At 40.9% G+C, this 18,159-nt stretch overlaps 1 protein-coding gene across 6 annotated transcripts in view; it reads right to left on the minus strand.

The window, feature by feature from the left end:
• Positions 1-18,159, minus strand: part of MTSS1 (MTSS I-BAR domain containing 1) — a 164,924-nt gene that overhangs the window by 117,628 nt on the left and 29,137 nt on the right. For all 6 annotated transcript variants that reach the window (XM_067531314.1, XM_067531330.1, XM_067531306.1 and 3 more), the window contains exon 3: positions 16,410-16,483. In XM_067531314.1, coding sequence (XP_067387415.1) covers positions 16,410-16,483 — 74 coding nt within the window. The remainder of the gene's footprint in view (positions 1-16,409; positions 16,484-18,159) is intronic.

Below are 18,159 nucleotides of genomic sequence, written 5' to 3' on the forward strand. Positions count from 1 at the left end.
ATGGAAGTTTCAGTGTCTAAACATATTGTTTTCATTAGTATCTTGTAATAAAAACCTGGAGTGAAAGGAACTAAGATAGGGGAGTGGAACATTAACAAGGCTTTCATAGTTGTCTAGTTTTACACCTGCTTCCCACTGCAAAATAGATTTGGCTATCAATTAGAAAGGTTTACCTCTACTAGGCATAACATCTGGGTCTGTTAGAACTCAAGATCGTGGTGCACTTATTTGTGGCTATCCCTAACCCCAATATCCAGAGCTAGAACAATCAGGGTCCAAGACACCTTGCTCTTCACAAAGATGACCAGTAAACTGGATTATTTTGCAGATTTTATATTTATGGATCCTTTAGTGTAATGCAAATATACTGACAAAGCTGCTTCTTACCGTAGGACGTTTGTGCTTCCAATACAAGAATGAGACACTCATCGATGCAGACAAAGGATAGAAAAACAGCAGGTAAAGCCTTTGCCCAATAAAATGTGAGCTCTACCACTTACTAAGTAGAGCTACATGAACCAGGAATGACGAGTCCGGCCAGAAATGGGGAACAGGGCAGAGCAATTATCAGCGTTTACCACCCCACCCTCAATTTTTTATAAAATCGTATGTTCTCGTGAGTGGTAAAATTTACAAATAATTTAAATGAGGCATTTTCTGCACAGAAGTCAAAAGAAGATGGGGAGAGCTTTAAAGATAAAGCAGAGCAAGGTTGCCAGCCTTTTGGGGGCATCGATAGAAAAATCCCCAGTCCAACACATCAACCACTGCCTCCTACAGGTGACTGAGGGGAAGACACTGAGTTTTATTAAAAACAAAACACAAAATCCTCTTTATCCATCTCTTTGCAGACATTAACTAATCCGCAACAGCAAGAAAGAAAATATTAATCCTTTTAACAGAAATAGAGAAAAATTGACTAAGTGACTTGCCTAGAGTTAATAGATTTTAAGGCCAGGAAGAACCACTCTAATCAGCTGGGTCAGAGAGAGGAGAGAGAACGCAAGCGCGAGAGAGAGAGAGAGCGAGAGCAAGAGAGAAATGTCAAAGATGGGATTAAAATGTAGGAGTTCCTGGCACCCAGCCTTGTGTTTAAACCAATCTGTTCACTCCTCCATCTAAGAGGAACAAGAGACAATCTTAGCTTGCAGGGCGTTGAGTCATTTTGTTAGGCTGTTTCCCCTTTTGAGACAGACCTGAAATACCCTTAACTAGAAATTACTGCGATTATATAAACAGATGTTCCACTGTCAGATATTGCTGGCATGCTATTTTAAAAAAGTTACACGCAAATCACACTTGAAATCTAAACTCAACCTATCTCCCTAGCTAGGCTCTTGTCTGGCACACAGCACACCATTATGTGAAACAGCTAAGGAAAAGTTTCACATTTTCCTCATGTCCTTTCAACCTTTTGGAGCTCCAGGAAGCAATGAATCAAAGGTAAACTGAACTGACCTGTCCCATTTCATTTCCATGCAACTTAAAACCACAGCATTAATGTTTAATGCTTACTCCCATTAGTCATGGGAAAGCTTTTTACACGAGGAATGCATTTCATTTAAGGGAAACATTTACATATTAGAGAAAATAATTGTAAAGAATTATACTACTAGCACCTCCTTTCCTTATTTTCCACAACAGATTTCCTAACAATAAACCCAGACTACCTAGGACACCTGAGGAACACCTGTAGGAACCAGTTTTCAAGCCAGGCTCCTCATTTTTGCAAGTGCAATGTATCCGCCAAGAATTTAACTCCTGGTGAATTACTAGAGGAAAGTATGAATTATACATGAACCAAAAATTGTAGGCATAATTATTCATTGTATCTGCAAAACTGTGCCCTCAAAAATGGAGGCCAATTATGAAAGTCAGGCCCGTGAATATTTCCCTATGTAATGTGGCATTAAAAATTAGGTATTGAAACACAGTTTTCTTTGATGGTGCACTCTGATCTGAATACAATGCTGTATCAAACAGTGCATGTATTGAGGTAAAAGGAGCAGTGAGGTTTTCCTACTTTAACCTTAATCAATCAGTCCTTCCAAGAGCAAGGGAAATGCTAGATCTTCCTCCCAGCTCTGTCCAATATCTCCTTGTGGCACCCAGGACGGGCAGATGGATGGGTGTGTGTTTTAAGAAAATTTAAGTTCTACTGTAAGCAAGTTTAATGTACTCTAGTACCTTGCCTGAAAAGGCAGGCTTTGTTCTGATAAGGCAACAATTGCTTCGAAACATCACTCTTCTATTTTCAGAGCAGGTTACTGTTCACTTATGCTGTTAATGAAATTTCAAGTTCTAGTACAGTACCATCGACACTTCTCTTCTTCACTTCCATCATTTACTCACCAAAAAAAGGTCCTCAGCATCACCCTGCTTATTTAAAAAAAAAAAAAAAAAAACCCTTTTCTGTCCCGCGTTTTGAAAACTATGTTGTGCTCACATGCCAGCTGTCTCCCATATGCCCGTTTGTTGCCACAGATTGCTTTGAAGGCAGGCTGCCTCAGTTCCCCCCCTCAAGTAGCTTCTTAAACCCCACACAGGCCTTTCTTGTCCATTTACCACCTCTTTTCAGGAGTCAGTTTATTCACATAAACAAAGCTCCAAAATAAAATTCAAAAGTCCCAAAACACAGTCCATTGTTTTTACCCTCTTGACAGGTCACTCCCAGGCTTTTCCTGCCTGTGGCCTCAGTAATGAAACCCCTTGTTCCAGGTCTTTTTGCTGGAGGCCGTTCACTCTTCTTCTAGGCCTTCCTGCCTGGGGCCTTTCCTGCTTTGTCAGGCCATTTCCAGGACCCAGCTGGCTGGAGCCTCAGGTTTATAGCTCTAGCTTCCAAACCCCTGGTATCAGGGTCTTTCCCACAGAAGCCTCTCTTACTTCCTGCAGTTTCCTGAGCTTCCTTCTTCACTGTAGCCATCTGCTGCCCTTTACAGAGAATTACCTAAACCAACCCAGGTGTGTCTTTAGTAATAAGAGTTGGCTAGACCAACTTCTTTAGGGGTAAGCCACCCTGTTACAGGCTTTATCAATTAACAACCCTGAATCTGCATGGTCTAGAATGGGTGTACTATTATGGTGTCAAGTCAAAGACAGTTTTCATTTCCCCAGTAGCAGGCTAAGCTACGGTTTGTTTAAGCGCTCATGCCATTCCCGATTACACTCCTCGCTCAGGGTCCCGGTTGCACAGCCATAGAAGTATAACATGTGAACTCTTTACCTCTGAGCCCGTATGTCTGAAGCCCAGACTTAGCTACTATTCGTCTAGCATGTACTTCGGATAACCCAGATACAGAACAAACAAATGTATGTACACCCTGGAATCAGAAAGAAATACAGCTTATTGAACTATAGTGAATTTTGCAAATTAGGGACTGAGTGAGCCTCCATTAAAATAAGCAGGGATAATCCACCATAACATATGCTTTATTCGCCTGTATATCAAATGTTCTTTAGCTTTAACTTATTTATAATAATTCATAATGTACTGGACTTGCAGGGAGTATGCTATGTAAAAATAATGAAGTCTTAGTAATACGAAACCTCACAACAGCACTCGGTTTAGCACCCATTTGCTGGGAAGCAGAGAAAGGACTATCTCTGCACTACTAGGCGGCACGCAGATTAACAAGGTTTCTCAGCAGCCAACACACGCTGTTGAATTGTGAGGCGGTCACACTAACAAGTTACCTGGAAAACATCTCATTGTGGCCCAAAATATTCAAGATCATGACTGCATTAAGCCAATGGCATTATGTGAACTGGCAGGTAATATTTTGTATTATGGATAACATGAGATGCATCAATTATATATTCAGAATATCTGAAATCTTATTCTAAAGAGTGTGATTATCCATATTTTTATACTCAAATGTGTTCAGCTAATAACTATATTCTAAAATATACGTTCACACCTCAGACTATGTTGCTGATGCTACAAGTTTAGCTGGCAGTAAGACTGCTCTTAACTAATTCAAAACATTATCGGGAACTGTTCACAGTCCAGGTACCATTTTGCATTGGACACACCCACTTCTTTGAGGCATTCGTATGATGGTATGCAATATTCTCTGCTCAGGAATTTTTATTCTATTTAGCAGGCAATTATTTCTATGTTGTATTCCCCTTCTCATGAAAATGGAGTTCTGCTCTGAAAAAGATAAAAATAGCAGTCTATGTTCATGCCTCAGACCACAATATCATATTTGTTCAAGAAGAACCAGGATATTTTCAAGACTGCCGGCATCACAAAACCTGGATTGTGAACGTCATCTTTGTTCTAGTCTCTCTCATTCTGCTCTCACTTACACCTATGCAACCCCATTACAATTTAAAACTGCACTGGCATAAATGAGAGCAGAATCTGGCCTTGCAAATGGAACTTCGCTAACAATGCTATTTACTGTGCACAGCAATATAGAGTCCAGCTCCCTCTCAGTATGGGATAAATACCTTCATGACAGTTATCCTGTGGAGGAACAGCACCCGTTCCTAGCCTTGCATTTCACTTTGAGATGGGTTGAAGTGATATCAGAATATAAAAATATTCTGCCATCAATTCCCACTGTATTCTTCAATCCTTCAAATCTATGGCTCTTTTGGCATCATCAGAAACCCACACAACACCACTTCTTATGCTGGCATTCTGCAGAGTGCCCATTTTCACAGCACAATACATATTTTGAGGTGCATGCGTGTCACATGTAGAAAGAGCAGCACATTCCTTATCCTCTTGGTTGTAATCAAACACTTGCACAGGACTACATGGAACTGTGAAATACGCTCTTATACAACTCCGAAGAAAAGTCCCATCCAGCTCCTTGATATTAGTTTCTATAGTAACCAGTCCCTAGGCCCAGGCACTCACAGCAGGGGATAATGCAGATTTCAATTTTACATAGCAGTAAATGCTTCAGAAAGAGGGAGTTGCATAGTAATTGTAAGCACTGGGATAGCAAAACAGAGCCACCCCACACAATTATCCCATGATTCTGCTACACTGCAGTACAACAGAATGTCCCCCACTCTCTATTATTTTTCACACTGTTATCTGCAACCTGTGCTAGAGCCGCTTCTGCAAAATGACAGCATTTTCCACCAAGGTCTTTACGAGAATAAGAAATGTGCTCCCTCTCATGTAACACCCCCAGCAAAAAGATATCAAAAAGTGCCAAATGCAATGAGATTTAACCAGTTGTAACCCAACCATTTACTGAGATTGGGTCATTTCTGAACAAGAACTTGCTTGCTAAAGGCCAAAAGAAACAATCAAAATGGGAGGGGGGGGGAAGAGGGGGAGAGAGAAGCATTCCCTACAGAAGTTTGCCCTTTTACACCCACTCTTCCTAGAAAAGGAGGAGATAAGAGAGGCTCTAAGAGTGAAGATCACACTATTTTTAACTTTCATGCGGTTTTACAGGTTGGACTTCATTAAGGAAAGGAGTGGAGGGGGAAGGAGAAGCACAGAACAATAAGTCACTTGTCCTAGGTCGATACTAGTTTTCTAGTGGAATCTGACATCCAAAAGGGGTCCCCTCTCAAGAGGCTCAGAATTCTGCATACAGAGGGTATTTCTACCCCAATACTGGACAAACAAGACCAGAAAACTGCCTAGCTCCAGCTCCAGGAAATGCCTCATTTTAAAAACAAACTGACACTTGCACATAGCAACAGGGCAAATAATTGAGCTAGCAACACCCAGCAACTCACTAGCAAACAGATGGACAAGAAAATGCAGGAAGCCAGTCTATTTTAAGCAAGACCTCATTACCACCATACAAACGCACAACCTTCCTCTGAGCAGCAAATGTGGGATGATTCATATCACTAAGCAAACCGCCTGGCAATGAGAACAGCCTTAACTAGTTTGCATGTACACACACACACACAAAGCAAAACTTTCACAATTGAAATTGCTGACACCTCTGCAGTAAGGGTGCATAAAAAGAATGACATGGAGGAGTTTAGCCTCCAGGGAATAATTAAAACAACATCAGAAAAAGCAGCTCAAGCATCCTTCTGAGAGACTGACAGTATATCACAGAGGGGGAAAAAAACCTGTTAGACAATGCAAATACCATTGGCTCTTTTGTTCAAGGATTAAATAAAGCTCCATTGTTCTGGATGTGCAATTCTCAATTCTAGACTTCCCAGGCTTGTAATCTCACATTTGCTTATTCCTTTCTGTTGTCAGAAATACAAAACAGAATTCTGTCTGAGGGGAAAACCTAAGGACAAACCTGTATTCCAATCCAAAGGGTGTATTTCTATAATGTGCCACAAATTAACTGCCTTACATCATGCAGGACTGATGTAAAAAGGAATGAAGAGGGACCGGTGGCTTAAAGGAGAGAGAACACCACACACTCCTAGATCGTGGTCTGAATCCTGCCTGGATTGACATACAGCAAAATGAAGTCACCACGACAGAGATCTGGTGAGCTGCAAGAAGTAAATTGACATTGCTAATCCGACTCCTGGTGGGCACATTCCCCTGTTCACTAAAGCTACCATCACAATTGTCACTCTCAGTCTCAGCAGAGGATATGTCTACTGCAATCAGACACCTGTAGCTCTGGGATGCACCCACCTCACAAGGTCCTAGAGCCCAAACCTCTACACTGCAACTAAACAGTCCCTTAGACCAAGCCCTGAGAGCCCGAGTCACCTGGCACGGGTCAGCCACGGGTGTCTAGCTGCAGTGTAGACATAGCCAGAGAGGCCAAGGAGCGAACTGGCCTGTAGAGACTCAGCTGCCTTTCATCTCGAGAGGTGGTCTCAGCAAGTATTGGGTGGGACATGACAAGATAGATGGGCAAGCCTGGCCCACTGCCTATACAGTACTTTTATTTGGGCAACATCTCAGGGGCACCATTATGACCCTATTTTTAATAAAGGGCAAGCAACTCAAGTCTAACTTAAAGGCCTTATATTTATTTTCCTATAGATGCATTATGACAAATAGATTAAAATAAAACAAATACTGGTAAACTACAATGGAAACATAACTTTGGCAACTGTTGCTAACCAACAGAGTCACACACACAAAAAGCTCTTTTGTTGTGGTTACTACAGAAGTATGGTTTTGCACCAACTAATCACTTCATGACTGAGCGTGGGATCTCTGACCATAGGAAGATATGCTGTACTGACAAACAACCACCAACCAAAACCTTGGCTGCCTGTTTTAAAAATCATCTTCTCTCGCTCTCTCTCCCTTTCTTCCCCACTCATCCTCACAGTTCCCCAAGATAACTGGGTTTTAAAATTCCAACCCCATCCCTTTAACACTTGTAACTCAAGACCAATTCCATAAACTGCCATTTTGTTCTCAGTCCTGCAAGGAACAACACATGGGCAGGGACCTGCACATGAACCTACATGGAGTCCCAATGAAGTTGAAGGGGCCACCACATGAACGCAACAGTCCGTCTATATGGATTAGGGCCTTTGATACCACAGTGCTAAAAGTATTAAAAAATACATAAGTCAGAAAAAGCGGATGCTATTGATTAAACAGCAATGCATATCCAATGTTACCTCTTCCTCTACCCCACTTCTTCCTGCAATAAGGTTTCTTGACTCAATGTTTCTGTATAGATTTGCATTTTTAATCAGGAAAAGAGTGTCATGCTCTTCCTTATTATACACTTGCCCATTTCTTATTTGCACCCCTCCAAACATTGGGTGTTTAAAAAAAACAAACAACCCCCTGCAATTAAATTTGTTCATTTCTGCTGCCTGAATACAAATCACTGCAGCAGCCTAACCCATTTCTTAACTGCATTTCAATCTCCTTCCAAAAGACAACCAGCTTCATAAAAAAATGCTTCGATTTAGGGGAAGAGACATCATCATCTATTTATACATCATACTGCGCAAAGCACCGTGGACTAGGTGGCCATGTAGGTTGCCATAGTGATTATTTTATCTATCAAACTGGAAATTTCTCCTCAGTCTGAAGTAGCAAGGCAGCACTAATTTTGATTACATTAATCCTGAGACCACACACACACACACACACACAATCTAGTTAGAAACAACAACAAGAAGTTATTAGAACATTACATTAAATCTCTTGCATTTGTGGATATAAGATTAAACTACAACTAAAAGACAAGACTCAGGTCTCATTCCATTCTTAACTCATTCAGCTGAGTACCACAGAGCTCAAGAAAGAGCACAGTGTTAAAGTCATTGAGCTGCATACATAAGCACAAGGAGAGAGGCAGATGGGAGAAGACATGGACAAAGTAGCACTACCTCTCTACACTATCTTAATTCCTTGATTCTGCAGGGTTAATATTAAAAAGACAGCTTTAAAAATACTATCCGTTATGCCTGAGTTAATATTACAGAACACATGTATGTAAATACATATTCAGGCAATTTAAAAACTACTTTCAAAGGATTTTAAATTGTCTCTTTATTGCATGCACTGGCATACTGAATTAGGTTTATTTAAATATTGCTTTTTCCCCCTAATTGATTGACACCTTAGAAGTACCAGGTGTATAAAATCTGGTCATCCCTGGGTTTTATTTATTTCGGAGAATCAGGGGGAAGGATAGGGATGTTTATTGTAAGATCTTACCACCCTTACTTGAAGGTTCATCTTTAACAAAGGTTTCTTTTAGTCTAATATCACTGACGTTAAACAGCTGTTAATGAGAAAAAGTTTAATAATGATTAAATCCCCTTCCCCTCTCATCAGTTCCCCTTTTACTCCCACTAGTCTTGTGGTGTCAACATTTATACTAGCTCTCCAGTCATTGGAGACTACCATAAGCTGGGCAAAAACAGACAAGTGTTCTGGGAAATTACATTTATTTTTATGACCATCTCTATAGCTGGTTCAAAGTTTAATTTTGAAGTTTTTGACAACAAAGACACCTCTTTCAATATTTCCCATATATTCAGCTGTACCGTCATGAATTTTGTCCTGTGATCACAATTTACAGCAATTTTTATTAAGTCAAAATACCAGTTTAGGAGAATTAAAATATTTACTCAGGAGACTTGGATTCTATTCCCAGCTCTGCTATGGACTTATGTGTGACCGTGAGCAAATCCCTTCCCCTCTGTTTTCCCCCACACACACCATTTATCTTGTTTAGTTACATCACAAAATATTTGGGGCAAGGACCATCTTACTTTGCGTTTACACAGTGCCTAGCACACTGGGGCTTCCACCTCAGACAGGGCCTCCAGGCATTACTGCCATACAAATAAATAAGTCATGTTCACAAGACAGGAGAGCAGTGACTCCTCTTCTGCCCATAGCCTTCAATTGCCTTTCCTCAGCCCTGGGAACAAGGGTACACTGCAGAGTGAAGCTGTGATTGGAACCCGAGTAGATATACTCATGTTAACTTTAATCTACTAACACTGGTAATAATAGCAGTGTAGATGCTGCACAGAATTCAGCATGGACTAGCAAGCAGAGTATGTACCGAGGGTCCCTGGGAGTATGTCTACACTGCAGCTGGAAGCCCAGCCAGACTTGAACTAGTGTGCTAAAAATAGCATTGTGGACGTAGTAGCATGGGCAGCGACACAGGCTAGCCACCTGAGACCTGACCTGAGGGTAGGTGGGCTTGTACTTGGGCATTTAACTCATGCCATCACCCATGCCACAATACCCACGCTGCTATTTTTAGCACACTACCTTGAGCAGAACTAATGTGTGTCTGTCTACCTGGGCTGGGAGGCATGCTCCAGCTGCAGCATACATTTAAGCTAAGCGTCAATTTTGGCTGCCCTCCAACGTACTACCATGGCTACTCCTCACTGGCCTCCACACCCTGTAATCCCAAGTCCTCTCTTACCATCAGAAAGCCATTTCTGCTACAAGTCTCACTAGCACTTTAATGTGCAGATCATCTTTCGCTCCTCAAGGCCTGCTGTAGAATGAAGGGGATAAATAGCACTGACTTCTTAAAGTATACTGCATATGGGAAGGGAAGGTGTCCCCCTTGCAGGACATGTCAAGTTGAAACAAGGTCTCTCAGCTGCATCATCATCCACTGAATCAGACTGTCCACAGAAAAGCTCTCTGAGTTATTGTATAATTAAACCATTCCGAGGCACACATCTGCTAACAGCAAATACTACTGCTTTGTGTATTAAAAAACACTTCAATACAGCTGAAAAAAGCTAAATGCGAAGTGGATACTGGAGCACTCATTAACAATCATACTTAGAAGATCAATTGTTAGTCCAGTGTAATCACGAAGCTTTCAAATTCTCTTTCCATAAGTCTTCTAAATTTACACCCATGAAAACGAAAAAGAAGGCAGGGAGACACTGCCAGTTAATATATTCAGCTCTCCTATGAATATTCAATAAAACAAATTTTAAGAATAACATCGGTATTAACTCTGAAGCTATAAGATAGTAGCTTAATGTCACTATTCCCCTCATACCTACATTTTCAGGTTTTTAAATCCAGTGCCAGTCAGAAAGGACATCAAAATATAGCAAAGGCAAAGAGAAAATTAAGTGTATGTACAAAGCAAAGAAACCAATTTACCAATACACTAATACTGCACAAAAGCCAAATTTATATTATATCTACCAACTACAGTGTTTTGAACATATTGGTACTCTTTTGCTCTGAGAAAACATAGCAGGACCATGCCAACTTAATTGAAGGCCAACGTTTATAGAAAGTTGATTTAGAGGAGAGGCTCTAAGATTTTATATCTCCAAAAATAACCATTTCCTCCTTCTGTGGTTTGAACTCAGATGCAAATCTTTTGCAGTAATTTATGAAAAGGAGAAAGCGACTAGACCAATCTAGTTTCTCTTTCTCTATCCTGAGTAAAATGCAAAGCCAACAATACTACCTAAAAATGCCCTTATGTAGTGCTTTTCATCAGTAGATTTCAAAGCGCTTCACCATCTTTTAATGCAATTATCCTCACAACAACTTTGGTGAGATAGGGCAGTACTATTATTTCTATTTCACAGATGGGGAACTGAGACAGAGGCTAAATGACTTGCCCACGGTCACACAGAAACTTTGTGGCAGGGTAGAATACTGAACCCAGGCCTCCCAAGTCTGAGGGCAGCACCCTAGTTACTGGACCATCTCTCCTCTCTTCAGCAAGCAGTGAGAAACTGGATTTGAAAGTTCTTTCCAGTTTCAGTAGATTATTGGAAACACAGGCAAAGCATTTTAACAACTATTTTGGCAGTGCTCCTTTAAATAGTGGTGGATGAACAAGTAACACACGGTTACACAAAGAGACTATGAACTATGCCTAACTCTACAATGGCCCTATTCTTATATTCCCTGGGAAAATACCAATGGCTAGATAGGTTCACACAGGTCACCAGAACCAATAAAGCTTGTATATATTAGGTGTAGTTTTATTTAAAACTCAGGTACCAAAAAAAATGCATACCAAACGTGAAGCCAAATAGTTATTTGCACTATTTAGTGAAAGATATTGTTCTTTATAAAGCAAAAAATTCTGAATGGGTCTGAAGTAATTTTTCTGCAAAAAAAAAGTTTTAAATGACTGGTTTTTAAAAAGATTATAATACTTACATTATATGGACCTTGGTTCAGCACAGTATTGAAAGATGCGCCAAACGGGCAAAGGTCATCTACTGAGAGGGTTGATGGGGCAGGATGAAGGTATTCCGGGGAAGTGGGGGGAGTAGGTGGGGAGAAAGCTTCTCAGGGTGAGAGTTTTGTTTTATTAAATTTATTGCAGCCAAGGTAAATGGTTATCTCCGTTTGATGGTTTAGGATGGAGTTTACAAAACGCTCAGCATTAATTTAACTCCTCCCACTGCAGCCAACAGGATCTCATAATTGACTTCAATGGGTGCAGTTAGGCCAATGTGGAACACTTCTGAAAATCCCACCCTTTAATGCCAGTGGCTAATGACATTGAATGTTAGTATGTTCTGCTGTTTTATTGTAAATGTAATCATTCTCGGGGCATTTGGTGCATGTATGTTTGTTTTTTAAATTGTGACACATCAACAAAATAACTTACACCTAAAGAATAACTGCACTATAGTCAATGGGACAATTCATGTGCATGTGCTCAAGCACCTTGCTGAACTAGGGCCATAAGGTTTTACATATTAACTAATCCTCCCATGAACTCTGGGTACAAATTATCCCTAAGTATGTATGAGGAGGAGAGAGGGGGAGAAATACAGGGCCAGATCCTGGGAGTTTCTGAAGGCAGTCCACTTCCATTGAAGTCAGTAGGACCTGACGGCACTCAGCACATACCCCAAGATGGCCCCACAGTGGGTGTATCTACACTAGAACAAAATGTGTACGCTGAAAAATGTGTAGTTACACCAATTTAGCTATCATTCTTTAAATATACAGTATCTTTTATCCTAATCTACGCAAGCCCAACGACCTGAAGAAGGCCACTCTGCATCAGTCGCAGAGCTGGAACTCAGACTCAGAAGTGCTTGGCTTCCTATGGTCAATCCACCAGACTACACTAGCTCAAAAAGTGTGATAGATCCTCTAACACAATGCAATGTTATACCACTTGAGATCAAATGCTTTTATAGTGAATTCTGTATCTAGAATATAAATATAACTAATATATGGCAATGCACCATTTTTATTGCATCTGTTAGACAATGCTTCTTTCATTAGTTGATTCAGTTAACGGCTTTTCTTGTATCAGTTTTATTTAGGAGTCGGACTGGAAAAAGGAAGTAGTAGTACTTATCCTCCACTTATAATCCTGGAACAGCTGAATGTTTCTGCTGTCACACAAGCCAGGAGCAAGCAGAGTCAATATTAAAATCCTTCAGAGTTAGCACCCCCCTGAAATGAATAGAGAAGTTCACACCATTCTGAGCTATGTTTCTATATACCAGCCCAGTACAATAATGCATTGCTTCACATTCGGTGCATCTTTGCTACCCTAAAAAGTAACAAGTGAGGAGTGATAGTATGGCCCAGCACAGCATACTGGCGCATTATGCCCTGTGAATCTATTGTATTATGCTCTCCCCTTAGAGTCCGACACCTCAAAGCCTCCAATCCCAAGCACGAATACAAAAATTGTGTAACAAGCAAAAAACTGCAAAGCTGGAGTCAAGAGGAGGCAAATGACCAAGGGAGACAATGGATGGATGGGAAGGGAAGGGAAGAGCCAACATTTTGGGATGCCAGACCTCAAGTACCATGGAGAGGTTAATGCCAGCTACAAAAACCAGGGTTCAGGGTAGTACTTCATGAAAATGAAATGGGAAGCTACCTACAGCCCATCATCCTAAGGTATCTGCAAAGGTATTCATTTTCCCCTGTATAGGTGGGTATGTATATTTGTAAATACTTACATACATATACATGGACAGTATTTCTCCCCCTCTGAAATGAATGCTGATGCAAGCAGATTGACGAGTAGCCAGAGAGAGCCACTGCTGACTGACTGTGATAAAATGCTTTCATCAGCTAGAACACTGGGCCTTAAAATAACCCCCCCACTTCCAGTAAAACAGTAAGCGATTACAAATAAAAAACAGCACACAGCTTTACAATACTTTAATCACATTACTTCCCATTAGGGAATAACACTGTCATCTCTGAAACAGGCAGGTGGATCAGCATTTTTATTTAAAGCTACCCAAGAAGTACAATACAAGTACATACAATGACAATGTATGCATACAATTCACAGCATACCAAATTGCTAAACTTTCTGTCAAGTGTTACATAGCATGCATGTGTATTTCCTGCTTGTAGTTTATCCCAAACATTTGCTTACAAATTAAAAACATTACATATACCCTCGGCACAGATAGATAAAACATGAAAACCAACTTTGGAAACTTCAGATGATCTCAACAAACATGGGACAAAACTATTTTAAAACTACCCTTATTTTTGCCATATTAGTTTATAATCTATACCAGGCTTGTGAGCCACATACAGCCCTTTTACAGTTAAAGTGTGGCTCACAGAGCACTCTACACTCCCCTGCCCCATTCTCCGCCTACCAGACTGGGGTGGAGAGCTAAGAGCTTCTGCCCTGCGACAGGGTGGTGGGGCTAGAGGATTCTGTCCAGTGGGAAGGGAGGGTCAGTATGTTTGGCGACCTCTGATCTATAACAGCAGCATCAACCACAGATCAAAGAAATCCACAATTTATAAAGGAGAAAATACACAGAAACAAAAAAAATCTGGCAATGTTTCGTACAATATTGTCTTAAGTCCAACATATCTAATTAACAACGCCTCAAGGGGCAAAAACCACATGCAGGAAAAGAATCCCCACATCACAAAAGGGGGAGAAGGGAAATCAGTATTTTTAAGACAGATTGCACTTAAGCTACTACTTTTATGAAGAAGATGTTGGATAAAATCCTGACCCCAATGAAGTTATAGGAGTTTTGCTCTTGACTTCAATGGGACCGGGATTTCAACCAGTCTACAGCAAAAGCTACAAGGAGTCATTAGTTGAAGAACTTCACTAATCCCCAAGGTTTCTTCTTCAATACAATGCAAGATGCTAATTCTTAATACATACTCGGGGGAGCAAGGGGGAATGGAAGAGCCATTAGCCTGGAATTTCAATTCCTTGGTCAGAATATAAGTTTCTAGAAATAAGTCAGAATTCCCTTCTACCATTTCAGTTGGAAGGGAGGTAGAGAGGGGGTTATACTAATTTAACAGGACTGAATTTATAGAGCTTCTTTTCTAAGGGATGTACTCTGTGAAGTAAGAGAAGAGATGCAATGCATGCTGGACACATGCCAAATACATGGAATAGAAGATGTAAAATATCCCACAACAATTTGCATAGATCCACATTAGTTAGCTTTTTGGTCATTGAACAATTCAAAATGCTTGTAAAAAAAAATAATAGTAATCTTAAAGCACTTTCAGTGACCCAGCACTGAAGAAGCCAAGCTCAGCCAAGCCTGAACTTTGGAGGGAAAAAAAGGGTGATGTTTCAGATTCCAAACCAAGATTTTTCTCCTTCGGTCCCTATGACAGTCCCATTTCTCTAGTTTGGTCCCTTTCTTGCCATGTACATAGGAAGCCAGGTCTGTGAATCCCAGCCTAATAGTCAATCTGTATGAGCTAGCATTTTTTAATGTATGTATTAATATCACCATGCAGTAGATAAGAAATTCCTTCATATAAGCTTAGCAGAATGCAAATATTAGCTTTAAAAAACAAATATCTGGATCCTCAACATTGTTACACATTGTCCTTATTTAACACCTGTTCCAGCTGCTGCTACTGCTACTACTGCTTTCAGAAGGAAAAATGTGGCTTAGCATACTGCTAATTAAAACTCACACTTTTCAATATTAGAATGAAGTATTACTCAGAGCTAGAAACTAGCAAGGATTTATTAGGACCAAAAAACAAACAAAAAAACAAAAACAAAAAAACACCACCACCAAAGCTAGAAGTTACTGAAAACAGTTTAATGAACAGTTGTACATTCACTTTGGAATAGCTCTTCAACAATAGAGCAATGCTGGACAGTGCAGCCACGGGACACCCCAAGCCTCTGCAGGGACATCGGAACAATCGATGCCTGGATCAGCATTCATCTGGTACATCACAGAAAAGCAGCCTTTTGCTCCCCACTCACCCAGGGGTCAGGCAGGATTGTCGTGCACTGTTTCTACGGTATATTCCCAGACAAACTTGCACAGTCACCCCATATGAGCCTGGGCATCCCTCATTTCCTGCCAGAGGCCAGGAGAACTAGTTTTGGCCACTAAATAGCAGGTTAAGGAAAAATTATAGGGTCTGGAGGGAGGAGGGGGAAAGAAGAAGATTCCTCTAAAAGGAAGGTACAGGCAACTGCCTCAAACATCCAGGGACCAAGGCTTAAAACAAAAACAAACACACACACACACACACACACACACACACACACACACACACACACACACACACACACACACACACACACACACACACACACACACACACACACACACACACTACAATCCACATCTCAGCTGGTGCAAGTCAGCACAGCTCTGCTGTCTTCCGTGAACCTACACCAACTGACGCCAGCTGAGGATCGAGGCTTACATCTCTTTTAAACTTATTTCTGGGATAAAGTGTCAGTGTGAAAACAGATACAGATTTCAATAAATCTATAAGTAAAATACTCTTCGCCAGTATGTAATGCAGAGGACAATTAAGTAATATTCCAAATGGTTTATGTCAAACAAATCTAGATTATGGATCTCCATCATTTTTTTTTTTTTTAATATTTTCAACCCATCTCATATTCTGCATATTCAAAGTAGGAGTCTATCAAACAGCTGTCTCCAGATCTGCCTGTCATTGGTAACAAGTCCGGCTCTTATTTTTTATTACCACAAATGGTAAAAACTGCACACAGCATTCTGTTAAACTAAATATTGACACATTTGCTTACCACGTGTGTTGGTAGCCATGTCAGCCACTTTCTGAAAGGCATCCAAAAACGCAGCAGCTGCTACTACCGTAGTCCTGAAATGAATACAGATAACAAAACATCAGCTATGTCTCATTGATGCCTATTTAATTATTGCCCAAAATGTTTAGGCTTATAAAGAAAGGAGTGGGAACTTGCAGGGGCAATAATATAACAAATCCCCCTCCATTTTATGTTTGAATTTAGCCCTCTCCTGCCTTTGTTTCTTAATCTCTTTCTTGCTTTATGCTGATACTATGGACGGCACTACAGCCATGCTAATGCTGTGCTGTGAATTGCACAGGACAGGTGTTATTTCAAAAGTATGCAGCCAGCCCCTTCTAGAGGATTTCATCTGATGAATCAATATTAAAGCAGTCAAACATGAAAAAGAATCTAAACAAATTATACTACACTAATTAAACTACAAATCAAAGCCACTATTATTTTCGGGAGACGCTTATCTGGGGATTTATCCTACAACAAACAAGCTCTCTGCAGTCCTAGTCAAATCCTATCCTGAGCACATCATCTGAGTTCTCATTTGAACTATATCTGCTTCCCCCACAACTGAGAGAGAATAGGAGGGTACTTTCCAAGAGATCTCTTGACCCTGTTTGGCAGTTTTGGGACCAGTGGGAAAAGGAGACTATTCATCACCCAGAGATTTCTCTCTGTTCTATAGCTCCACCAGGTCAGGACAAATGGTTATATCATTCTCCTCTTGACAGGCAGGTCAGCAACCAGTTGGAATCTTAGTTGCCAAACCAGTTAGACCCACCCACACAACAGCCTCTAGAGCTAAACCCAAATGTATTAGCAGCCCTATACATAAACATATAGAACAACAAAATTGCACCTGCTGACTAATTGGGGTACAAATAGAACCAGGGCAAAGGCAGGAGTTACGAGTGAGAAATCTGTTCTGTAATGGAGGCAGTCACACCACAGAGGAGACAAACGTACCCCCCAGGGACAAAAGAGAAAGGATAGCAAATGCAGAAGAGCCAACTGACAAAAATCCCATCAAAACTAATGCAGAAGATACAGAATACCTTCCCTCTCCTCCACCATCCTTGATGGAAGGCAGGCCTACCAAGCTGTGTGGAATGCCCAAAGGGCACCCTATCCATAGCAGCATCTGAAGATGAAAGCAGCGGTGTTGAGAATACTTCTGCAGGCACCACCAAGTGGGAGATTTGCTCTTCCTCAGCTACAGCTGCTCACTGGCTCTGCCTAGGAAGTGAACTGGATGGGGCTTTCAGGTTCAAAGGGCAAGGAAGGCCGGCCAACTGCATTCTCAGCTAAACTGTGTTATCTATTGAGAGAGCAAATCTAGTTGCTGGCGTCCCTTGATTCTTATCCTCAGAGAGAACTAATGTGGATTCCAATTTTCTAAATAAGTAGGTCTTGAGGGCCTTACACATCGCAGCTTTGTGCCAGAGCTTTTCTTTTTCTGGCTTACAGTCTGGGTATCCTGATTTAAATGAAATTAGGACAGGACTTTAGGGATAAAATGGGAACAGTAGCACAGCAGCACTTTGTGCTGCTGTCCCGTTAGACAATAAGGTATGGAGAAACACAGACAAATACGGTGAATTCCCTCCTCCCTGCAACAGTTGGAGAGAACACTCCAAATGAGTCCCAAACAATCAAGACCTCCTTAAAGAGATCCATCAATTTCACTTTGTCTCAGAAGTCTCCTCATTATGGGCAAAAGGCCAAAGTCCAT

Source organism: Emydura macquarii, unplaced genomic scaffold (genome assembly GCF_026122565.2).
Source record: "Emydura macquarii macquarii isolate MOO-44397 ecotype Brisbane River unplaced genomic scaffold, CSIRO-AGI_Emac_v2 contig_369, whole genome shotgun sequence".
Classification (NCBI taxonomy): Eukaryota; Metazoa; Chordata; order Testudines; family Chelidae; genus Emydura; species Emydura macquarii.